Below are 24,857 nucleotides of genomic sequence, written 5' to 3' on the forward strand. Positions count from 1 at the left end.
GTGGTTTTTTTGAGGATTCAGTGGCATAATTATGTAAAATCCAATTCAGGCTGACTCACTGAGTGACCTTGGGCAAGTTACCTATTACTCAGGCTTTGTGCCTCAGTGTCGTCATCTATAAAATGGAATTGATGAGATACTTGCCTCAAGTTTTCATGAGGTGTGTATAGCATTTAATAAAAAGCCTTTTGCATTGCAAGTGTTCGACAAATTACTATTAATGTTATTATTAGGTCATTATAGAAAGACAGCATGGTATTACTGGGAAAACACAGGTTTTGATGACAGACTTGGGATTGAAATCTTGCTTCACCAATTTCTGGCCTCTGACAAGTCATCTCACCTCTGAGCTTCAGTTTCCCTATTTGTAAAATGCAGGTCATAGTTTATAAGAGGTCTCTTAAGACAATAAGAGCATTGCAGGGCATGTCATCAAAATGCTCAAATGTTCCCATTCAAATGTTCTTTGAATGGTGACTATAAAACATACAAAAAAGTTAAATTATTTATGTGTCTTGTTGAACAAGACGAGATTTGAATGTAATACATAAAATGTTCTTACAACTTTAAGTTAGGATGCGCAAATTGTAAATTGCATTCTTTGGTGATCCTTAAAAAATCCGAAGTGAGTATATATGAATTCTCCCTTTAATTAGAAAAGGATGCTTGGGCATTCTTGCAGTTAAGTTGGACTGCATCAAGAGTGAGGAAAATTTTCGTGTTTTTTTTTTTTTTTTACTTTGCTAACTAAGTATCCAGCTCCTTAAATATGATAATATTTTATGTTAGAACTAAGCAGAACCATCAGCGTCAACTTAGCGGAAAGCAAACGGCTTGGCACTCTCCTGCTTTCCAGTTTCCAGGTGAGATTCTCGGGATTGGGAAATGCTCTTTTTTTTTTTTTTCAAACTGTTCCTGTGATAGTCCCAAAGAGAGATCAATGCTGGGTGATGCATCTGTTAAGATTAAAAGATGTTTCTCTCTAGTTGGGATTAATTTAAAAGCCAGATTTAATCCTAGCAGCTGATTTTGTTCTGGACTAGGCTCTCTATCAATCCCACTGGTGCTGCTATGGCTAACTGAGTAGCTGAGCGATTTCCCTAATCTAATATCTGTTGCCTATTGGCAGCAAATGTTGGGAATTTAAAGAGGGTGGAATTCAAAATCTAAGTTAAAGCAGACATTTGAGGTCTGACGTACTACGTTGGTATTATATGGCTAACTGGTGATTACATGAGTTTAGATAAGCAAGTCATTTGTGTGAATTAAATGACCTTTTTTTTTTTTCAGAACCCAAAATTAAAATGTATAGTCTTACCAACAGAGCTTTTTTCCCAATCTATTTATTTGTTTGTATGAAAAAATCTTAGGTGCAAAAATTAAATCGTGTTTACTTTCACATTTATTAAATATAAAATTACATGAACTTCGTTGGGACTGACCTAGAAAATCTTGGTTGTTGTACTGAAATGCTTTTCTTTTTTCAGTTCTCTGTTCAGAAACTTGAACCTTTCCTACGGGGTACTGAGGGCTTCAATCTTGAAAGTTTTAGAGCCCAAGGTAAGTTGCTAAGAATAGACAACTTACCTTTCAGCTGTACCTTCTGTTAAAGTCAGTTGAAAAACCCCACTTGCAGGATCCCCATTTACAGGAGCTGCTTACATCACAAAACCAACCCCCCCCTTTTTTGTAATTGCATTTAAAAAAATAATATATGCTAATTAAGAAGGTATAAAAATGAAAAGTAAGCCTGCCTCCCACCCCCAGCCCCAGTCTCAGCTCTTTTCTAGAGGCCACCATAGCCACCAGCTTCTTGTGCATCATTGCAGACATACTGCATTTGCAAATGCTTTTTATACATTAAAATGAAATAATACTCTCTGCACTGTTCTTTACCTTGTCTTTTTTTTTTCAACCTAATGATTTATCTTGCAGATATTCCATATCGCTTAATGGGCTTTTAGGGTTTTCATTCTTTTGCTATTACAATGAATAGGGTAATGAATACCTTTTCACACAAGCTTTTCGGCACATATGCAAGTAAAAATAAGATATTACTAACAGTTGCCACCCCAGTAAACGTCAATTTTTAAAAAATAAGATAAATTTCTAGAATTGGAATTAAATAGGTCAAATGAAATGGTAAGAAATACCAGATTGCTTTCCAAAAACATTGTATCATTTTATTGTCTCACCAGCATTATATGCAAGAATGTTTTCTCACATTCACCAACACAGGTTTATGAAACAATTCAGATTTTTACTATTTTATAGGTGGTAAAAGTATTTTGTAGTTTTAATCTGTGTTTTTTTCGAAGCATTTTTTCATATTTTTTAGAACCATAAATGTTTCATTTTGTTTGTATCCTTTGATCATTTTTGAAAATTGGTAATTTTGCTCTTTTATGTTGATTTGTAGGACTCGATACAGTAAGAAAATTATCTGTTTATGACATGAGTTACAAATGTTCTTTCCCAGGAATCAATTTTCAGCTTTCTGGGAAGTAGCTGGTCTTACAGTGTAACTTCACAATTATCCAGGGTCAGAATACTTGATGTTACCAACTTAAAAGATCTAGAAAATATAATACATGAACTCAGACTTACTTGTTAAAATTGTTTATCTCAGAATTGGGTCATTACCGTAATTAGAGTAGATGTGTCAAGGTTATCTTGATAACTATTTAACATATCCTTTCCCCTCTGCATTCTTCACCTGAATGTAATTGTGGACTCTTCCAGGTATAAGCAGAGAACTGTTTTTACTTTATGCCCATAATTCTTTATTTGCCTTCAACATTTTTCATTACACTCTTGCCTGTTGCCTGACTTCTGTGATATATTTCCTTTCAGTGCCAGCAGTTCACATCTCTTGAAAAGAATGAAATGTCAGTGCAGATAAGCCTTTTTACATGCTTTTTCACCAGTCAGGTATAAAAAACACTATCAATAAATGTCATAGAGGACTTGTCTTCCATTTTATCTATACCTACCCAAAGAAAAAAGATGAAATCTTTCTTCCTATTTATACCACTTTTTTGAATGAGTGAGAGAGCCACCTTAAGTTTGTTATATCTTTGTCAGCGGCTTGCTGTGAAAATTTATATCTCTTTATAAGATGTAATTTTATTTTCTCTAGCATCTTCTCTTTCTGAAGAATTAAAACTTTTTGCAGACAAGCTGGAAAGTAATGGAACTCTACAGAAATGTTTTGAAGATTCACAAGAGTAAGTTCAGTACCCCTTCTGTCCTAAATTATCATTGAATTTAGACTTTTTATTATAATTTGTCAGTTCATTCACTCATCAAACATTAATCCAGCATCTTCTATATATCAGGCTTTTCTAGGTGCTAGAGATACAGTGATTACTAAGTCAAACAGGGTCTCTCTTACACATTTTAACAGGAGAGACTAATACATAGAAAATAATGACTTAAGATAGTGGTAATAAGTCAATTAATAATGATACTGACTTCAGGGGGTGGGTTAGCTAGGGTTCAGAGAAGACGTCTACTGACTTGATCTTTGGACTGAGACTTGAAAGACCTGAACGGTGAGAAGGAACCAGCCATGGGAAGATGAAAGGAAAAGCATTCTTTAGATCTTTGCTAGCCATGCAAGTTGGAGATAAACTTAGGTTCTTTAGCTGTTGACAAGCAAGATTATTAGGAGAAATTTAGAAATCCCACCCTTAAACTTGTAGTTCTTCTGCAGAGGTGGAGCCTAACCCTCTACCTCCTCCTCTGCAGCAAATCATTTCACTAGAGCTTACATCATAAACTTTTTAGTTTTGACTTTGTAAAAGTCTACTTTTCCACAGATCCTTAGAATTGACATTGTTATTCAGGAAATGAAAAATATTTTGGCTCAATATAGCATTGCTTTTAATGCAGTGTATTTAAGCCACTGGCTGCAGCATCTCAGCCAGCAGTGATAGAGGCTTTGTGTCACAGGCCTTGGTAGAAAAACATAAACGGTGGCAGAGCTAATTTGTCTTTGCCAGGTGGAGTACCAAGTACATCTGCAAAAGTTTGGCATTTCAGTGCCTGCTTCTTTTCCATTAGGATAATCACCCAACTGAGCTGAACCATTGGTGTAAGTAAAACATAATCCCTGTCCAGTGATAGCTTCCATTTAAATGAGAAGACAAAATAGTCATGAAAAAGGATTGTTGGGCCTTAAAAGATGTTAGAGTTTCAGGGGGTGGCCGGTTAGCTCAGTTGGTTAGAGCGTGGTGCTCTTACAATAAGGTTGCTGGTTCAATCCCCACCTGGGCCACTGTGAGCTGTGCCCTCCAAAACTATATTAAAAAAAGCTACTTAACTTGGAGCTGATGGGTCCTGGAAAAACACACTTAAAATAAATAAAACTAAAAAAAAAAAAAAAAAAAAAAAGATGTTAAGGTTTTTGATTAGTGGGTCGGGAGGAGACTAAAAAAATATGTGACTGAAAATTTGGAAATTGAAAACCCCAGATATTTTGGGTCAGGATGAGTGGGATTATATGAGATAAAGCAGATAAAAGATAACAGTAGGAATCAAAGTTAATGAATTGGATGGAGCAGGAACACAGTGTTTTTAAGTGCCAGGTTAAGGAGTTTTGACTTTTCTTCTGAATGCAGTAGAAGGTCACATAGTTTTTAAGCAAGAAAAAAAATTAAAAGGATATTTTAAGAAAGGCTAATCTGGACATGTGTGAATTGGAATTAATGAGAGAAATAAAAGATAAAGAGACCTAGTGCTAAAGTGAGATAGACTCCAAGAATAAGTATTTGTTGAAAAATAAATTCTAAACATGTTTTATTGCCATTAAAATTATGTAAGGTGTCATATTAAAAGCAAGTGCTCTTGGGGCGGCTGGATGGCTCAGTTGGTTAGAGCGCGAGCTCTGAACAACAGGGTTGCCAGTTAGACTCCCACATGGGCCAGTGAGCTGCACCCTCCACAACTAGAATTAAGACAACGAACTTCCACTGAGCTGCCCGAGGGGTGGCCAGATGGCTCAGTTGGTTGGAATGCGAGCTCTTAACAACAAAGTTGCCGGTTCAATTCCTGCATGGGATGGTGGGCTTCACCCCCTGTGACTAAGATTGAAGGACAATGACTTGGAGCTGATGGGCCCTGGAGGAACATGGTGTTCCCCAATATTCCCCAATTAAAAAAAAAAAAAGTGCTCTTGAAAAATGTGTGTTAATCTTGTAATCCTGTCTGATTTCCAGAAAAGCATCAGATTTGTCTCTGGAAACATCAGTGGCTGAGATGAAGGAATATATAACAAAGTAAGTGAAAATGCATGAACCTTTGTTGGAAAATCTAAATTCACCTGGGGGAAAAATAGCTAAACCTGAGAAAATGAATAATAAACAACCTCTTCTGAGTGTTAATACTAGTGTACCAATACTGGAAGTTAGAAAGTTGTGTATTGGGATTTTATGGGCTGTACTGATGGCCAATTTCATAGAATGGAGTCCAGGGAATAAAGATGTTAATTTGATTTTAAGAACTCAAGTTTGATTAAATTAGTATCCTCTGAAGTGAGTCACGATTTCTAATCTTTTAATAACCTTTTTATTCACATCTTAGAACCACAGTAGGCCCCTAATGTCCTTATTGTTGTCGTGAGTGGTTCAGAATGAGGTAATCAAAAATTAACTGAATTTTTTTTTTCTGATTCTATAGATTTTCTTTAGAACGTCAGGCTTGGGATCAGCTCTTGCTGCGCTACCAGAAGGAGGCTGAAGAGATCACATCCAGGTTAGATCAGAAGCTATCTTTTTACCTTGCGGAATTTGATTTGAATTGATTTTAGTTCTGTTAGCACAAATTGAATGATAAATATTTTTTCACAGGCCAGTCAACTCATCAAAGCTCTGTAAAATGTATATTAGCACTCTCTGGCCTTGCATGGAGAGTTGGGAAAAGGAAGGGAGAGTTAGTGTCAGTATTTTCAAAGAACAGAATTGCCTCTTCTGTGTCTTTGGCTGCTGTTCACATCCTGGGGGGGACAGGGACATCTCTGCCCTCTACCTGGCAGCCCTGGTCAGGGTGCTCGTGGAGATGCAAAGACATGAGGGGTGATGGAAGAGGCAGAACAGGAGACAGGATCTTTGGGTCTTTCAGGCTTAAGAAAGTGGAAAAGTGCTAGGTTTTGATTTAGTTGGCTATCTAAGCCAGTGATTTTAAGCTTTTTTTCCGAACAGAATCTTAGCTAGAAACCCAACTATAAAATGTTAGCCAAAACCCTAATTGCAGAAGTTGCCTCTTAGTAGAAAAGTGCTTTGAGAAACACGGTTTGGAAAACTTCCCCAATCCAGGCATTGGTGGTTATCAGTTACTTTATTCACCCCTTACATGTTGTGTTTATGAAGATAATGTATAAGATGGCAGTTTCAAAACAAACTTTTGATGTGACGTAGCTTATTGGTTAAGAGGAATGCTTTTGGAAGCGGACTATTTCTGTTCAAATTCCAATCACTGCTTTATTCTGTGTGTGATCTTGGGCAAGCCCCTTAATCTCTAAACCTCATTTGAAAATGGAGATAATATTAGTACCTACCTCATTGGATTGTTGTGAATATTCAATGAGGTTAAATGGAAAGTGCTTAGCAGTGTCTGGCATCCAGTAAATTGTAGTTATTAAAGAGTTATCATTGGTTTTCTTAAAGTCTCCTTCATATTCAGATTTTTAGAAATTTAAAGTGGCCCAGCATTTTGTTTTTTTGTGAGACATAATAGACATTGACTTCAGGATAGCAAGCTTAGGCTTTATGTCAACGATAATCCCTTTTGTAAGTGGACCTCACTGTTAGGTGGAGTCAACTGACAGGAAGCTTCTAGCATTTCCTGGAGTCCAACATTAATGGATCATTGTTTCAGACCCCTTTGTTATTAAGAGAGCCTGTACCTACAGTGGGGTGTAAGAATATTGGTTCAAGTTTTTTCCCTAGGTAATCTTTCATATCTTCTCCGAAAATGATTATAACGTTCCTTGAAAGCTCTTTTTTTGTTTGTTTTGTTTTTAGAGGATCAACTGAAACCAAAATTACTGAAGTGGAGGTGGAACCTACAGCATATCTTGGGTCTTCCCAGAGTGAAGTCCTTAATACAAAGCCTGACTACCAGAAAATATTACAGAACCAGAACAAAGTCTTTGATTACATGGAGTTGATGGTGCGTTGGCTCAAGTTTGTATTTGGTTGAGTTACCCAACTTTGTTACTTTGTTGTCCTCGGAAATGAAAAGACCTGGAGAATGTGTATAATGAGATGAGATAGTAGATTTAACTCTACCTGGTGAAACATGGAAAGACAAACAAATAAATATATGGTGGTAAGTGCAAATAAACAAGGGTAAGGAAGAGTGTACAGGGACTGCAGCAGGTTGCTACATAGAGCAGTTGTTGTGGGTCCCTCTAAGGTGCCATTTTAACAGAGACTAGAAAAAAATGAGGAAGTGAGCCATGAGGACGTTTTGGAGAATAGTATTGTATCATTCCAAATATTAACAGGAAGCAGTTGATTAAAGGTAATCAAGGAGAGTTTATTCATAAAGGGGCTATGTATAAAGTATGGGTATTGGGAAACCACAAGGGTTAGTGAAGTCACCTGGGGCTTAGAGGCAGCTGAGCTCTGACTGCCCTTAGGCCTGAAAGGAGGAGGGCAGGAACAGTTACTGTGGCAACTGAGAGGAGAAAGTCACATGATGGGCTGCTTTTTCGGAGAACCCTGACCTTCAGTTGAGAGACACAGCTAACTCAAAATCATCCTTTCTGGAGCAGGCCTGGGTAAAAATACCCTGACCTCATTCAGCTTCCTCCCATTGGGCTTCCTCTTGTCCAGACCCACCCGGAAGCCATGGGACCCGGGATCCTGTTAGAGGTTACCCGGGTTAGCCTTCTGGGGCATAGAGCAACATGGAGGAGTGGAGGAGCAGGTATAAAATGCCTGGCATAAGCCTTCCAGGTTTAAAGAAGAGCAAAAGCAAAGCTCCCCAGCAGGAGCTCGCCTGGTGTGTTTGAGGGACATCAAAGAAGCCAGGACCTTCTCGCTCACAGCTGTCTGTCATCTGTCATCTCCAGATGGAAGAACTGCAAGGATCAGTGAGGCAGCTGCATGCCTTTATGGACGAAAGTACCCAGTGCCTCCACAAGGTGTCAGTACAGCTCGGTAAGTGGGTCTTTTGAGGGGACCAGAGCATAGCCCCTCTAATACAAACTGCCCTTAAAGCACATGGTCTCAGACGAAGGCCTACATCAAGTGATCTTCCGCCCTCTCCCCCTGCCTCCCACAATAACTATTATGTTGTCGGTACCGTGTTTTGCCATGTACCACGTGCATTTTTTTGCCCAAATTTGTGAGGGAAAAATAAGGGTGCGCATTATATGAGATCTGACAATTGGGTTATACTTTACTTGCTCTTGTTTTACTAATAGGTTAACACCACATATTTTTAAATGTGAAAATCCTGTTAGGAAAAATCTCTCTATTGTGGTTTGATTCAAGGATAGCATAGGCACATTTCTCATGTTTCCTGAATGATCCAAATTAGTAGATGATTAGACATAAAGGGTCCTTACATACGAGATCTGACAATTAAGTTCGCGAACTCATCCTAGAAAAAGGGCTACAATACCTCATTGCTGAATATCACTATGGTCACCTTTGAAGTACTCCCCTTGGGAAGCTATACCCCGACGCCAGCACCTAGTCCACCCTGCAAAGCAATTTTGGAACTCTTTTTCTGGAATGGCCATCAGAGCTGCCGTCATATTACCCTTGATGTCCTGAATGTCATCAAAATGTCTTCCTTTCAGAAAGAAGTCATTGGGGTCCAGGTCAGGTGAGTAGGGGGTGGTGTTCCAATACAGTTATTTGTTCACTGGCCAAAAACTCCCTCACAGACAGTGCCGTGTGAGCTGGTGCATTGTCGTGATGCAAGAGTCATGAATTGTTGGCGAAAAATTCCGGTCATCTAACTTTTTCACTCAGCCTTTTCAGCACTTTCAGATAGTAAACTTGGTTAACTGTCCAGTTAGTACAAATTCATAATGAATAATCCCTCTAATACCAAAAAAGGTTAGGAACATCATTGCAACAAGTTCATGAACTTAGTTTCATATCTCGTATGTGGGTGGTACTAATTCTGTATTTATATAAATGTTTTTAATTATTTTATTTATGCTTATGAGTTAAAAGTTTAACTCTAGCAATCAATAACGATATCCGTATGCAAAATAATACCCTGGAATATGAGAATCGGTTTTGTTGAACTTGCAACGACGAAGAGTTCTTGGCTTTCTATGATGTGTAAATATTATAAATTTGTTACCGGTACATAAAAATTCTTGCATCTGTTCTTGTGTTTCGTAATTATTTGTTACATAATATTTCTTGTACCATAATATGGTAAAAAAAGATAAATGCTAAAATTCTTTTATAATACAAAAAACAAATACCTAAATGTAAACAAATAAAACTCTAGGGGTTGCCGGTTAGCTCAGTTGGTTAGCGTGTGGTATTGGTAGCACCAAGGTTGCTGGTTCGATCCCCGCATGAGCCACTGTGAGCTGCGCCCTCCTTAAAAAAAACAAAAAGAACAATAAAAACAACTTTGAATTAAAAAATTAAAATGAAAGATTTTTTCCCCTGAAAGTTTGGACCAATGACATAGTTGCAAGTTAGATACGGGAGCGCATTATACACGGCAAATTACGGTACTCAAAGCTGGAAAATTCCAGATGTAAATTCCCCAGAAGCACAGTAGACTAAGAATTAAATCCCCACAAACCATCTTCTTTTAGTAAATCCAAGACTAAATACCCATTGCCTTTTTTCCCCTTCATTCTTCAAGAATCCACTGAGTGACACTGATGGTACCTCTCCATAGCATTTTTTTACCTACCCCAGCCCTAAATTATTGCTATACGTACCTTTATTTTCTTATCACTTGGTATTGTGGTTGTAGTTGCAGCTGGCCTTCCTATCAGGTTGTCATCTCCTTTAGGACAGACTCTTAATTGTCATTGTAATGCCCTTTAGTGTCTGGCACAATGTCTATACAGTAAGTTTTCGATAAATGTTATTTGCATTCAATTGAAATTTATTTTTTGGCTCCTCTCTTCTGCAGGAAAGAGAAGCACGCAACAATTAGTTCCCTCACCAGCTCGAAAACTGCTCAAGCTTCAGCTACAAACACTGCCTACCACACATTGCTCTAAATCTTGTCAGTGACCTTATGCAGCTTTGGGGCCACAAGGTGCTCTAGGGGAGAAAAACGGGAAGGGTGTTTGTTACAGCACATGGCGACTCTGTGGCAAGCTGAGCTGTTGATATCTGCCCTGTTGTCTTTGAGGATAACTGGCTGACTGCAGAGCACTTCTATTTTTTCATAAAAGTGACAACATTGATGCATCCCAAAGAATGTTGTATAGACACTTTTTCCCAGAATGCAACGTACTTTAAATTTCTGTTTTGGAATGACCTTCAGAACTAGTGGCCTATTCTTTTAAATACCTTTGTGATCAGAAGTCTTCATCTTGTGTAGATGTTTTTCAAGTTTTGAAACATCCAAAGTCATTCAGCATCAAACCCAATGAAACATTTTAGGGGTCAAGTTGAGTTCTGGTTGTAAAGGAATGAGACTAATTTTCTAGTGTGACTCCGAAGGTGGTTTTAGGTAGAGAAGTTGTGGGCATTATTTCCATCATGTGGGTACGTACGAGAACCTAATTGTCCGACAGTCATATATCACTTCACAAGATGTCCAAATTGAAAAAAATACCACGGATTCTCTGTCTTGATGCCCATGGTGTGCTTCAGCTTTTAATATTAAGTCAGCTTCCTAAATCCTAGATTCATGGCAAGAAGGGCTAAGTATTCCTTTTCATTGTTCTCTTATTTGTTAATATTTGCGTTATATAATTGTACATAATTAAAAGCTTTCCTTTGTCTTTGTGTATATTTTGAGTGTATAAAAAAATTAAAAAGTTGGGCGGGCTTAGCAAAAAATAGGATTCTTTGCCAGGATGTGGAAGTGAACGGTAGTGTAGAGATACACCTCAGCATTAATTACTGATAAAACACCACCTCATTCATTGTTAATGGTTTTTATTCTTTGATCCTCCTAGTAGGACAAAATATTTTCATTTAACTACCTAGTCATAATCTTTTTTAATAAGACCTATAAGACCGGGTCTTATATTAATTTCTGCTCCAAAAGACACATTAGAGCTGATTGTCCGGCTAGGTCTTATTTTCGGGGAAACATGGTAGATGTAATCTTAAGTCTTAAACTTTGGCACCAGTTAATGAGAAGTGATATCTCCTTGTTTTGACCCACATTCCTTATTATTTCATATATTTACAGACCTCCCTCCTATATACTAGGCACAGTTCTAGAACTGGGGAGAAAACCAAAACATGTGGAACCTCTCACGATGCTCACGGTCTAGTGGGGACACAGGGAACAAGAAGAGACAGAAGTGATGTTTTAGTTGATTTGGGAAGGATGAGGGAGTTAAATAGGTCAAGTATTTGAGGCAAAAAGCAGCATTTCCAAAGGGCTGAAGAGAATGAAGCATTCTGGAATACTGAAAAAAACCCCACAAAAACTAGTAAAGCAGGATGCCGAGTGCCAGCGGAAAAGCCACTTGAGACAAAGGTAACTGAAAGTCATTAGAAGATTTAAGGGAGGGAGAGATGGGATCAGAACTTTATTTTTAAAAGATCACTCTAGTTGCTGTGTGGAGAATAGAAGTAAGCAAGGTATGGATGTGATAGACCAGTTAGGCTATTGCAGTGGTCTACATGGGCAGTGATGGCTTGTACTAGGTGTTGGCAGTAGGTGAGTGGGGTGAGTGGCTCATAGTGTCTGGAACATAGTAGGCATGTAGTTAAGAGCAGAACTCTTCCACTTGTGACTGAGGAAAAAGCTACATAGCCGCTTACCTGTATGATTAGGAGAATGAGGAACTATAGCACAGGGATGCTATAAGAGTTAGATTAAATAAATTTAGAACAGCAGTATCAATGTAATGGAGGGAGTGAAAGCTTAAACAACTGGGTAGATAATAGAGCAGTTAATGAGAAAGCTAGTAATTAAATTTGGGATACCAGATGGAGAAGTCAACTAGACTGTTGGATATACTGGTGGAAAACCAGGTAGAAAAATCTGGACTAGAAATAAAATTTGGAAGCTACTAATATCTAATTACTGAGTCTTGAGAGTGGATAAATACTGTCCAGAATACAGCAAGAAGGGATACGGGAGCCCCAAGGAAAGTTGGGGCTTTTAAGAATCAGAGGAGTGGTTTTAATTTCCTACATTATCTAGCAGAATAGTATAGAACATAGAGTTTGAAGTGAATCTTCATCTCATCCTTAATTTCCTCATCTGTAGAATGGGGATAGATAAAGCACCTCTTTCCAAAGGTGACTACTTTCCCCCATTTTATTACACTTGCATTTTTTGTTTGTAAGAATTTGTTCAAACTCAAGCATAAGAAGTGGGTGTTTGTGTCTCCAATAGCTAAACAGGATAGAGCACAGAAAAATAGTAAGTTCTAAGCATTTCATATGCATACAGACCACAACCTTATGAGATAACGTCTATATATATGTATATGTATATATATATATATATTTTTTTTGTCACAGATGAAGAACTTTGGAGAGCTTTGAGAATTGAACCAAGGATGTGTAGATAGTAGGAGAGGGTGAACAACTAATTTGGCACTCAGTAAATGTTAATGAATAAACAAATCATATATAATAAAAGGCTGTGCTCAGTTAATACTAGTTTTTTCTCTCCCCAAATTTGGTTCAGGAATTGGGTTTGATGAATAGCAGTATTACAGAGTCACTGCCCTTGAGATGTCTGGTAATATTTGTTAAATTCTTCCTAATGTGGATAAAAAGGGTCACTTACTAAACCTGACAAACATGGGAGGCCTGCATGGCAGGCCCTACAAACTCAGAGACAAATTAACCTCATAGGATGGTCTGAACATACAAATTCCTAACTAAAAGCCAGGTCATGGCTGGTAGTCACATCCTTGGCCTGTGGCTTCCTTGATAAAGGTCAGTCTTTACCTCAAGTGAGCCTCTCTGTAGTCTTTTTGCACCTAAAATAACATGCCCTTGGAATGTCAGAGTAATCCCTTTTTCCGGACCCCCGGGGTACAACCCGCTACACCAAAGCAGGAAACTCCAGAATCCCGCATTGTTATCCCCTGATTACCATCTCTATGTACTGTAAAATGCTATTAACTATCTTGTACCCACCAATGTAAAAGGTATCTATCGCTCCAATTTACTTTTTATCCAATCCTAGAGATTTCCCTGCTTTGGTTTCTCCCACCCCTTAACCTATCACCAATGGATTTCATGTAACTCTCCTCCTTTGATTCTAATGTATAAAATAAGTTGTAAAACCATTTTCCAGAGCATTTTCTCAATTGTTGAGATTTTGCTTCCCAGCAATTGTCAGTTTTGCTCAAATAAACTCATGTTTTCTCTTAGGCTGGATGGTTTTTTTCATTGACACTAGTTTAAGAGAACATCTATACTTAATATAGTATTGTTGATTTCTTTGGTGTGTGTGTGTTTGAGTAGGGTACTCTTTATTGCTGTTGCCATCAATGCCCAAGCGAAATAATGTAACGACCTTAAAATTAAGATAGCCAGTTATTTTACCAGCAAAGTGGGTTTCTTTGGGAATAGCAGAGAATTGCAATTCTGGACAAGCACGCTATCGCAAAAAGTAGGCAAGTCCAGCAAACAAAGGAGGGGAACATTATAGACAGAAAACGAAGTTGAGAGGGGTTGTTTTGAACAAAAGTCCATTGGAGGGGAAGAGTTTAGGGTGTCAAGTTTTTCATTGGCTGAGTTGCTGGGTAAGGAAGGAAATTGTCCTTCTTCCTGTTGGAATAGTGTTACCGGAGAACGGGCCCTTCTCAGAGCGATGTCTCGGAGGCTTGGTTTCCACAACGGGGGTGAACTCGGCAGTGTCCGTGCTAGATTCCCAGACTAGGGGCCAAAGCTGGGCCTTCGAGCAAAACTGGGAATCTTAGCCGCTCCAGCTGCCGGAGGATGGGCCCTCCTCAGCCCGGTGTCCAGGTTCCTGGCATCTCGAGCAAAGAATTGAACGAGATACCGAGGTAAAGTAGTGAAAGAGCAGGTTATTAGAAGAAAAAGTACACTTCAAAGAGGTAGAAGCGGGCCTGAGCAGAAAGCAGTGGCTCAAGGGCCATTATTAGAAGAGAAAGTACACCCAAAAAGATTGGAGCAGGCCTGAGCAGAAGCGTGATTCAAAAGGTTCAAAAGACCAAAGGCATCATTATTAGGAGAAAAAGTACATTCCAAAGAATTTGGAGCGGGCTGAGCAAAAGAAGAGGCTCACAAGGCCCTGACTGGTGAGGACTTGGAGTTTTTATCCCCATTTTTTTCTCTAAAATGGGCTGTTCCTCTCTGGGCGTGGGACGACTTGATTGACACGTGATTGACAACAAACTATTACCTCATCTCTTTAGACTTCCCAGAATTCCTTCCCAGAATTCAGTCCGTTATAATGATATTAATGATATTAATGAACTTCTGGGCATATGTGTGATATTATAATGATGGTATAATGAGGCCCAGGTGAAATGAAGGTCATTGTAGCATTTACTGGCACAGGTGTGAGTGACTGGTTTAATCTAGTTGGGGATTTGTACCCATTTGTTTCCTCATAGGGGTAATTACAATGAAAAAGGGAAGTTTTGGGCGGAGAGGAGAGGTCTTTGGGGCTATCGCATTCTGTGGGTTGTGCTGGATGTGCAGGAATGCAGAGACCCAATGCCTAACTGCTTGCCTTGTTTTCCCCTTGAGAGAAGTGATCCCCATCAAATCTCTATGCGAAGTTGAGGGACAGGAGGTTTTTTCCTTCTGTATCTGCTTCCTGCTGGGCAGGGGCGTAGAGCTGTCTCTACCTATTGGAGATTCACGGAACTCTCACCCTATCTGATCTTAGATGAGAGGAAGGGGTCTCAAGATCCACCTGGAAGACAGTGTTGGCTTCTTTGGTTGGGACTGGTAATCTTGCTGGGGAATCATCTGTATCCTGAATGAGGAATAATAGATTTTAATTAATACATTTCTTAAAGAGCAGAGCTCAAAACTATTGATGTGGGGTGGCTATGTGATGGAAAATCTGTCAGCTCTTACAGAGCCTGTAGCCATTCAGCTGGTCACTCAGGTGGCATCAATTGTCCAGGAGCTGGGCACAGAACGGGTTAGAAAGAACATTAGGCTTCAGTGATTACAATCAACAAGTATAAATCACAAGTTTTAGGGTAATTATCTAAAGCAGTGGGTAGGAGCTAAAAAGCTGGGAAAAAGGAAACTTGAAGGAGAAGGAAACTTAAAATCTCTATAGGAAAGAAAACTTAGAAGTTTTTCAGTTGGGGGGCTACTTGCTTGGCCCATGTCATAGTGTTAAAGAGAAAACCACAGGTCCCAAGTGAGTGGCATCACTCCTGCTAAAAGCCCAGGATACTAAACTTATATTTAATACCTGATCTATTGCAGTTTCAAACTCTCCCAGAAGCAATCTTGATCAACTAATCTGGAATTTTCTGGTTAATACCGAGGTAATCTGTATTACCCATTCCTCATAGGAAGAGGCAATCTGCACGATAAAAATCCTTCCTTTGGGTTCCCGCCCCGTCAAGGTGTCCCACCCAATAATAATTCTTTTTTATTTTATCTCATTTTATTTGCGAATTTAATGCATATTTGGTTTTACTAGGGGTCAGGGACAGGGCGGGGGCATTCAGGGATTGGCTGCCATGGTCTCCTCGATCCAGTCCAGGAAGGACATAAGTTTGGTGAAGACACCGGGCTTATTGGGTGGGGCACATGGGGTGTATCCCTAAGATGTGATTCCCTGAAGCACACCATCACAGATCAGCGGGCCCCGAGTCACCTGTACAGGTGTCCTTGCCACCCTGCAAGTGTCCAGCACACAGCATGACGTCTGTCACCTTCTCAGTGTGGGCTTTGGCACATACATCGTTGGGCAGGAGCTTGAGGTCCACACACTGGGGCTCATGTGGGTACTCATCTACAAATGGATCTACTTCGATGCTGCCCCAGCTGGAGGCATAACAGGTGCTCCCCAGTCGGGGTTCCTGGGTGGGCAGGTCCAGGACCTTCACAGTATCTGTTATGTGGGCGGGCTCTGCCAGGTGGAGCAGCATGATGTCTAGCTGTAATCTTCTTCTGGATAGGTGGCGTGGTTCTTCAGGAGGCTCAAGCAGAATTGAGGGTGTGGGAAGCTCTTACTGACCTGGACGAACTGTGCTGTGTCTTCATTCTCAAACAGGTTGTGGCGACCCAGCCAGAGCTGGTAATTACTGGGGAGAGAGAGGGACCAAGGAAATGAGGAGAGATGAGGGGAAAGGGAGAAGGGCAGGGCAGCATGGGGGCGGGTCCCAAAGGAGAGAAAGAGAAACAAGGACAAAACTGAGCGCGAAAGGTTTAGAATCATGGAGAAATAGAGACAGTGAGAAAGCAAAAGAATGTGACAGTGGAAAAGGCAGATCCAGAAACAAAGAGAAAGGGGGTGAAAAAAACAGCTTAAAAAGATACAGTAAATGAGAAAAGCAGAGGGTAGAACAGAGAGATGGAGCAAAAAGGAGGCAGGATGAGGAGGAGGAAAGACAGAGATAGTGAGAAACAGACAAATGGAAGAAGCAGGAGTGAAAGAACAGAGCAAGGGAGGAGAATGAGAAATACACTAAGTGGAAAGGGATGGAAGAAGAGAGAATGAGAAACAGGCAGAAGAAAAAAAGGCTAGGAGGTGACAGAGAGAGAAAACATAATTCTTTTTTAACTAGCACCCTTGCCTCATCCTTCTTCCTATAAAATCTTCCATTTTGTACAATCCCAGGGGCACCCTTCCACGTGCTAGATGGGTTGCTACCTGATTCATGAATTGCTTAATAAAGGCAATTAGCTCTCTTCTTTTTTTCATTTGAATTGTTTCTTTAATAATATCGACTTGCAAGGTGCATCTCTTTCTGTTGAGGTTGGTAATTGAAGATTCTTCCTATTGGAGTCTGTAATTCATGTTGTGTGGTAGTGCCTGATGCCTGCCCCCCCAACTCCATTTTAAATGAGGTTTCCCTTTATTAATTGTCACAAGATTAACTAAATTATGAACTTTGGGGAAAGGGATTTAGTCTTGTGCATTTTGGTGTTATTTAAATTTGGGGGTCATTAAGCTTCATGTGTAATTCTGGGGGGGAAAAAATCAGTTTCTCATGTTGCACCCAAGAAAGGAGGCGGTGTAGCTGGCGGTTATAACGGAAGACTGGGAATTAGGAGGCTTGAGTCTTGGATTCTAGTTCTTAAGTTACTGTGTTCATTCACCAAAAACTTACTAACCCCCTTCCTGGTGCTAAGCGCTGTGCTAGGTGCCATGTGACAGCTCTGGGCTGAGGTAAAAGGACGACACCATTCCCTACAGGGGTTCTTAAGTGCTTCATAAGGATGTGACTCCGCAGAAAGGAGGAGGCTGGCCAGACCCAGCACTCCACACCCCTCCCTCTGGATAGTTCTAGTTTAAGGTTACTCTCCCAGGAGATGCTTTTTTTTTTTTTTAATTTAATTTAACTTTTATTTATTTGTGTTTTCGCAGGATCCATCAGCTCCAAGTCAAGTAGTTGTTTCAGTCTAATTGTGGAGGGCGCAGCTCACAGTGGCCCATAATGGGGAATCGAACACGGCAACCTAGTTATTAAGAGAACCCGGGCTCTAACCAACTGAGCTAACCAGCCACCCAGGCGATTCTTTAGCAAGAAAAACTACATGTAAGATGGCGCCGCAGGCCCCTCCGGCCGCAGCCACCATCTTGGTAGTTCCCGCCGTGAGCGAGCACAACGCACCTACGCGGCCCAGGCGCCCTCAGCGCGCCTGCGCGCCCGCAAAGCCTGCCCCCGCCCCTCGCCGCTGCTGTTGCAGCCGAAGCCTGCGCGGCTGCTGCACTGACGGCGGGTACCCGAGCCTCAGGTGAGTGAGCGGCTCATCCCGGCCCGCTGGGGAGGCGCGGCGCTGCCTGCGGGGGCGTCGCTCCCCGTGCCTTTTCCTTCCCCGCTTCGTCTCCGCTGCGCTGTGGGGGCCCGGGGCTCGTACGAATAGCCTCCTCCGGGTGCTCCCGGCGCCCTCTGCCCTCCTGGCTCGCGGAACCCGGGTCAGCCCGGCCTCCCTCGGCCGCTCCCAGAGCCTAGGCGGTGGGGCCCAGCGACGAACCCCCAGGCGGCAGCGGCCGAGCCTAGAGGCGCCCCAAACCCTCGGTTGCAGAGACCCCACCTCAGGCGCGACCCCCTTTCTCGCTCCTGCTCTGCGGGAGGCGGGGCTCAGTGTGCCTCCATGTCGGGCACCCATCTATCTCCCAGTCCCAGTCCCAGGGCGGCTCGAAGGATGAGTGGTGAGCTTGCTTTGTATCCGAGCGGCCCGGGTGCAGCAAATTGTATCCTCTGGCGGGACCCCACGGCGATCCTGCGAGGGAGGGGCACCTTCACCCTGCGTGATAGACGAGGACACTGAGGCCGCGAGTGGTGAATTACCTGCCCAAGGTCACGCAGCTGGCCAGAGGCAGGGTTGGCCCTTGCCCCAGGGTCTTGGGCTCTCAGGCCAGTACGGTTTGAATTTAATCTTGTACCTTTAAAAATATTTGATATACACTTGCTATGGAGTTGCTTCTTCAACGTCGCAAAAGACTGCAAAAACAGTGTTTTCTTGTTGGAGTACAATTGAAGTGTTGCTGTAATAATAAGTAGTAGGAACGTTGTTAATAAGAGCTAACGTTCATCCAACGTTTGCTGTGTGCCAGGGATCTTGCTAAACAGTTAAGATGATCTCACTTAATAACCTCAGCATTTCCCTATCCAATGCTTCCCCCTTCCCTTTCATGCACCCTTTTTTTCTGCAGAGCTGGCCTCTCACAGACTAGGAGCCTCATGGCTTAGGAGGCGGAAGCTCTTACTGGCAGAACAGGGGTAAACCTTAGATGCCTGTATCCAAATTTCCCCCCTAGCCTGGTCCCCAGAGGATATAATTAGCCTTCCTTTAGTGGCTGCTAGAAGAGCAAGTTGGACTGACTGGACGTGGAGGTGACAGAGCAAATTTGGCGAGCACTTAACCTCATTCTGGGGCTTTCTGGCTCTCTTCTAACGCTGGGCTTGAACATTTTAATATTTAAGACAAAGTAAAAAGAGAAAGAGAACATTGATGGAGATGCTACATCTAAGAAGCCTCCATGATTTAAAGTCCCAAAAGTACAGCTGTAAAAATATGTGAATATTTCTTCCCCAACATAACGAGCTCAAACTTTTTTTCTTCCTTAGCAAATCCTTCTTACGCACTTAAAAGCTTCACTAACTCACCACTTCTCTGTGAAGCCTTCCTTGCTTGATTTTCCCAATTAGAATTACACACACACGTATTTGCAGCCCCAAGTGCTTGGCTTATAATAAGTAGGCCCTTGGTAAAAACTGAATTTCCGCTACTCCTTTTCATTACTCATAAGAGTGATGTTTTCTTGCTGCCCTTCTGTTCTTCCTTCTTGCCCTTCAATTTCTCTTTGCTGTCCCTCCTTTATTTTATGTTTTCCAGGTTTATTGAGAAATAATTGACATACATCACTATATAAATTTAAGGCATACAGCATTATGGTTTGATTTATGTATATTGTGAAATGATTACCACACCAGGTTCAGCTAACATCCATCTTCTCATATATAGATACAATAAAAAGAAAAAGAATAAAGGAAAACAATTTTTTTCTCCTGTGATGTCCCTCCCTTTAGATTCAACTTCTGGTCATCAACGACCGCTCACAGGTGTCCCATCCACCCTGTTGTTTCTGAAAATTTGCAAATAAAGGTCCTGTACCAAGAAGCCTATTTATCCCCAACAGTGGAGTTAATATACGCCACTAAGTATACGAAGCAGTTTTTATTTGCATGTTACAGTAAGGTAGCCTGAGGTTTATGTCCTTGTAGTCTATCCCTAAATGCATGTTAGATTTCTTTTTACATTCTTGGTCTTATGTGGCTGACTGCCGCCCCTGGTGCTATCAGAGTCATCACAATTTTTTTTTTTTTATCAGAAATCATTTCATAGTATTTATAGTACTAAATATTCAGAAGGGCCCTTTGGGAGGCAGCAAGATCTGTGCATAGGTTCTCTACATAAATAAAACTTTTAAAAGAGTTCTTCCAATAATTTTCTGCAAATATATTGAGCTGTTATGTGGAAGGCATGGTGCTGGGTGTGGTGGAAAATTCACCGTTGACTAAAACATGGTTCCTGTTGATAGAGCTTACTAGCTAATTGGGAAACACCGTATCTAACTGTAACTCAGGTCTAAAAATGGCCATGACAGTTTTATAAACAGAGCAATATGAGAGTATAATGGAATAAGATATTCCAACATGGGACATTTCATAAAATCATACACTGTTCAAGCTGAAAGGAATCATCAAGTCATTGAGTTCAACCTTCTCACTTTTACAGCCCTCATCCTAGGAAGAGAACTTAGCCAAGATCACAGAACTGGGGCTACAACTTGAAATCCAGACTTTTTATCCATTAAAGGTTTATCAGTATTTCAGTGAATTCATCCATAAAGACATTAACCAGCAACTCTTTTAAAATGCCGTTTGTGTGCTTAGAAGAGGGTTGAGAAAGAGAACAAAAATAGGATTCATGTCTCAAGGAGTTTATGATCTTTTCTCTGACATTGAAGACAGGGTACCTAACTGTTAAATCCTGTGGTAGAGGGACGAGGCCTGGCATAGCAGTTGGGAGGGGACCAAGAGAGATCAATCGGTAGGAGCTGTGGTAGTGAGGGCGCTTTGGGAAGGAGTTAGGACTTTCTGGGCCTTGACAGATTGGTAGGGTCAGAATTAATCAAAAGAACAAGGAAAGCATTTTGAAGTAGGGTGGTAAAACTGAAGTAAGGTAACAATGCTTGATGTGTTTAAGGGACAGGAAAAAACACTTGCTTGACCAGGGTGGTTTGACTGGATTCGGGAGCAGTGGTTCTGCACCTTGGATGCGCCTCAGGATCCCAGAATGTCTGCGTCAGTAGGTCTGGAGTGGCTCCCGACAACTTGTGTTTCTGAAGTTCCCTGATGACGCTGATGCCCCTAATCCAGGGACAACACTGAGAATCACTGGATTAGAAGGTTGAGAAGCTAGTGTCAGAAACTATCGAAGAACTGGTTCCAAAAAGCGTGTGTGTGTGCGAGTGCGCTCCTGTGTGCATGTTATACACCAGCATAGGAAAGTTCTAGAAAGATACATTCCAAACCGTAGCACTAGGAACTTCTGGAAGTGGGATGTAGGGTGTTGGAGAAGTCACTTTTTACTTTATACCTTTCTATACTATTTTTGCATTGTGCACATAATTGCTTTTGTATTTTAAAAAAGTGAGTCCTTTTTGAAGATATGTACTGTACTAAAATATTTATGGATTAAAAAAGAGCTCGCTGAAGTAATCTAGTGTCATACAACCAATATTTTTAGAGTGTCTCCTGTATGCAGATGCTGCTAGGATCTGGAAATGAAAAGCCTTTGCTGAAGTTTTAGTTTAGTGATTGAGACAGGCAGATAACAGCTGTACTGAGTTTCATGAGCTTCATAAGAGCAAGGATGAGGGTCTAGCTCTGTGTACGGCAGGTAACAGGCACTGGGTAAATGATGAATGAATGAATGAATGAATATGAGCAAATCCAGGCAAGAAGCGAGGACAGTCAGAAAGGGCAAATGAGAGATTCTGGAGGCAAATGAGAGATTCTGGAGGAAAATTGACAAGCCTACATAGGGATGCTGAAAGGAAGGGATATGGCAAGGACTTTCAGGTCCAAAGATTGATAACATTTTGGGTTTACTGTAGAATTGGGTGGCAGGTCATCTATTCTGAAAGACCTTTTTAAAACCTCCCAACCCCCCTTTTTTTGAGACCACTTGGAAATAACGCACAAACACTTAACCTAGATTGAGTATGAGTACTTACCAGGTTTCAGGGCTTTCTTTGGTAAAGGAAATTTTTTTTTCTTTAATCACAGTGCTAGTTTTATTGTGTTTATACCATGTTTCCCCGAAAATAAGACCTAGCCGGACAATCAGCTCTAATGTGTCTTTGCCAAAAGACGCATTAGAGCTGATTGTCCGGCTAGATCTTATTTTCGGGGAAACACGGTAATATTTACCTGCAGTGTGGCCATTAAATATTTACTATGTGAAATTAACTGAGTTGCATGGAGGATGTTTTAAATACCATACAAAAATGGGTTGTATTATGCCTTTTGAGCTTATCTTCAGTGAAAGGTATAGTACAGTCTACTCAAAATTCTGTCATGTGTCTCACAGTGCCTCACAAAATTTGACATATTTTCAGTCCTAAATAAATATCCTTTGTTGATGGCTGAATGGGGTATACTTTGGAGGAAATATGGGTTTCTTGCTTTCTGAGTTGAATTCTATATAGACACTATTTACATTACCAAACAGGCTGTGCATTATTAAACTTGTTTGCTGTTAAAGAACGTGTGATATGGAGTGGGTGTCCTCCCCAACGTTTGGTGTGGAGGTGCTCTGTTTTATCTTCCCCAGAGATTTAATATAGGAAATGGAAATTAATTTCTCAAGTAGAGGGGTGGCTTCCCCCAGGCTTTGGTTATGGCATTAGACTATAATCTCTTCACCACCTAAAAATGGCCAGTCTACAGTTTGGGATTTTCAATTGATTAAGTAAAAATTTCTGCTACCACCACTCTTCAGACTTGGTTTTATTACTTATTAAGATTGTTTATCTATTTGAAGATAATGCTGTTTCAAGTTTAAAGGCAATAGCTGTTGTTTTGGGGGAACAGGGAGAGTGATGGCCTAAAAACTCATAATAAATCAGGGTAAGGAAAATTGTATGTAGCTCGGAAAAACAGTGTGAAGTTGCTTCCTGTTTGTAATGATGACCTAAGAAGTCTTGTCAGCTTCTCCTTTAATTGGTAATTGTCTTGTGGTAATTGTTCCAGAAATACCATTTGCTTTCAAAACAGACACAGTTGTTTATTAAAAAATGACAGTTTTATCCTTATAATGCTTCTACATTTTTAAGCATGAACTTTCAACTTACGGATAAAAATTGAAAGCTTTTTAAAAGTGACGTTTTAGTTCTAAAGCTATTTTATGTGAAGCAGTAATGCTGTACTTACCAGAGAGAAGAGAGGAATCAGGTTATATGTCTATTTCTTTCTACAGTTGAGAAAGCTCTGGGGACGTGGTTCCCCCTGCTATTCTTCAACTTTGAAGATGTTGCTTCTTTTAAATCTTTGTGTTGGAACATGAGTTTAACCAGGGTGTTGACTAAAATGTGACTTTGGATAGCTAGGCAGTCCACAGGGTTGCTTTTCCAATACCACCCAGATAGGTGCAGTTCTCTCCTATTAATTAAAGTAATAATGCTAATACCTAATCATACCAAACTTCGTATTAGTAATACCTAAATTTTATATGATGCTCTTCAGTTTCAAAATTCTTTGTCCCATAAGATCCTGGTAAACTCCAGTAGCCAAACCGGAGACAATAAGTAGAAGAATTAATGATCATTTGGCATCAAGTGGGAACAGTTGTTTGCAGAGGCCTGCCCAAATTGTAGATACAGGCTGCTCAGATTTAAATCCTTACTCTGCCATTTAGTAGCTGGGTGACCTTTGGCATATTACAAAACCGCTCCAAGTGTCAGTTTCTTTATCTGTAAAGTAGGGTTTACAGTACCTAGTTTACAAGTGTGTGGGAAAATGAAATAATGAAAAAAGTGCTTATCATGGTATCTGCCATAGAGTAACTGCTCAATAAATACAGCTAGTATGAGTCTTAAGTACTGCATCTTAGGAATCTGGTTGGTTCTTTACCTACCACCCAGGCTGTTGGAGAACACATTGTTTTCAGGGGTTCTGCCTTACAGCTGACGGGAACCCGGAGCCCGGCCCAAGAGCACATGCCACGCACGGCCTTGCCAGCAGTAGCTTTCCTCGTGTCCTGAGCTGCATTCTTTAGAAGTGGAAGGCAGAGGGAAGGGCTTCTGCTTCCAGAGTTTCTGCAGTATGACCCCCATGTTACAACGTCAGCTGCTGGGTGGGTGTCGGGGATGAAGGAGAAGGCCCCTAGGTGGGCACGTTGCTTTGTCCTAGTGGTTATCTGTTCCAGTACCCTGGGGTGAATAGAATGAACACCTAGCACAGATTCAGATTCCCAGTTTTTGCAAACCTCCCCATGTACTGCCTGCTGCCAGAATCCAGGAATGACACAATGGAAAGGTGGGCCTGTTATAAAGAGTGCTGCCCTTTTCAGGAAAACACAAGGGGTGTGGCTGGCCCTTATCCAGGGCGAGGACCAGAGGAGTGTCTGTTGTTCAAAGGAGGGTCTGTGAGCATGCCTTAGCAGCTGCCTTTGATCCCTTTCCCCACATCTTTGCTTATGGGATAGCTTCTGTTGAGAGTATTTCTTCTGGTGAACAGGAACCCAGACTTTCCTTTACGCAGTACAAAAACTCAGTGAGCTGTATGTTAAAAAGTCATTGTTTCTTCCATGGAGCTGGGTGGTATGACTTGTTTATCAGGCCTTCTGGGGAGTCTCCTGAGACCCTTTCCTAAGGGCCCCCAGGAGACAGCAATGAAACCAACATCCATTATCCTTGATGCTTGTGGGGATGTTTAAGTCAATAGTTTTATGATTCGATTAATTCCGGCTTTAACCCTGGAAAACTTGACAGCCAAGTCATCAGATAATTGTGCTTCTTACTGAAGCGTGGAA

General features: G+C 40.9%; 2 protein-coding genes and 1 pseudogene across 5 annotated transcripts in view; 2 read left to right on the forward strand and 1 right to left on the reverse strand.

The window, feature by feature from the left end:
• LOC109447863 (microtubule cross-linking factor 2) overlaps positions 1–13,516 on the forward strand; it is a 91,447-nt gene extending 77,931 nt beyond the window's left edge. For all 3 annotated transcript variants that reach the window (XM_088789144.1, XM_019732619.3, XM_019732611.3), the window contains 8 exons: positions 790–863; positions 1,488–1,560; positions 3,140–3,227; positions 5,220–5,279; positions 5,680–5,754; positions 7,023–7,170; positions 8,078–8,165; positions 10,126–13,516. In XM_088789144.1, coding sequence (XP_088645270.1) covers positions 790–863; positions 1,488–1,560; positions 3,140–3,227; positions 5,220–5,279; positions 5,680–5,754; positions 7,023–7,170; positions 8,078–8,165; positions 10,126–10,229 — 710 coding nt within the window. In that variant the 3' untranslated portion in view covers positions 10,230–13,516. The remainder of the gene's footprint in view (positions 1–789; positions 864–1,487; positions 1,561–3,139; positions 3,228–5,219; positions 5,280–5,679; positions 5,755–7,022; positions 7,171–8,077; positions 8,166–10,125) is intronic.
• A 2,291-nt stretch (positions 13,517–15,807) lies between these two features.
• LOC109447764 (kallikrein-1 pseudogene) lies at positions 15,808–16,781 on the reverse strand (annotated as a pseudogene).
• A 1,047-nt stretch (positions 16,782–17,828) lies between these two features.
• Positions 17,829–24,857, forward strand: part of NDRG3 (NDRG family member 3) — a 70,015-nt gene continuing 62,986 nt past the window's right edge. Inside the window, exon 1 of one of the 2 annotated variants that reach the window (XM_019732639.3) lies at positions 17,829–18,047. In XM_019732639.3, the coding sequence (XP_019588198.2) occupies positions 17,854–18,047 (194 nt within the window). In that variant the 5' untranslated portion in view covers positions 17,829–17,853. The remainder of the gene's footprint in view (positions 18,048–24,857) is intronic. The other variant, XM_019732650.3, reaches the window with a different exon arrangement.

This window comes from Rhinolophus sinicus, chromosome 13, assembly GCF_057876585.1.
Source record: "Rhinolophus sinicus isolate RSI-liver-muscle chromosome 13, RSI-T2T, whole genome shotgun sequence".
Lineage (NCBI taxonomy): Eukaryota > Metazoa > Chordata > Mammalia > Chiroptera > Rhinolophidae > Rhinolophus > Rhinolophus sinicus.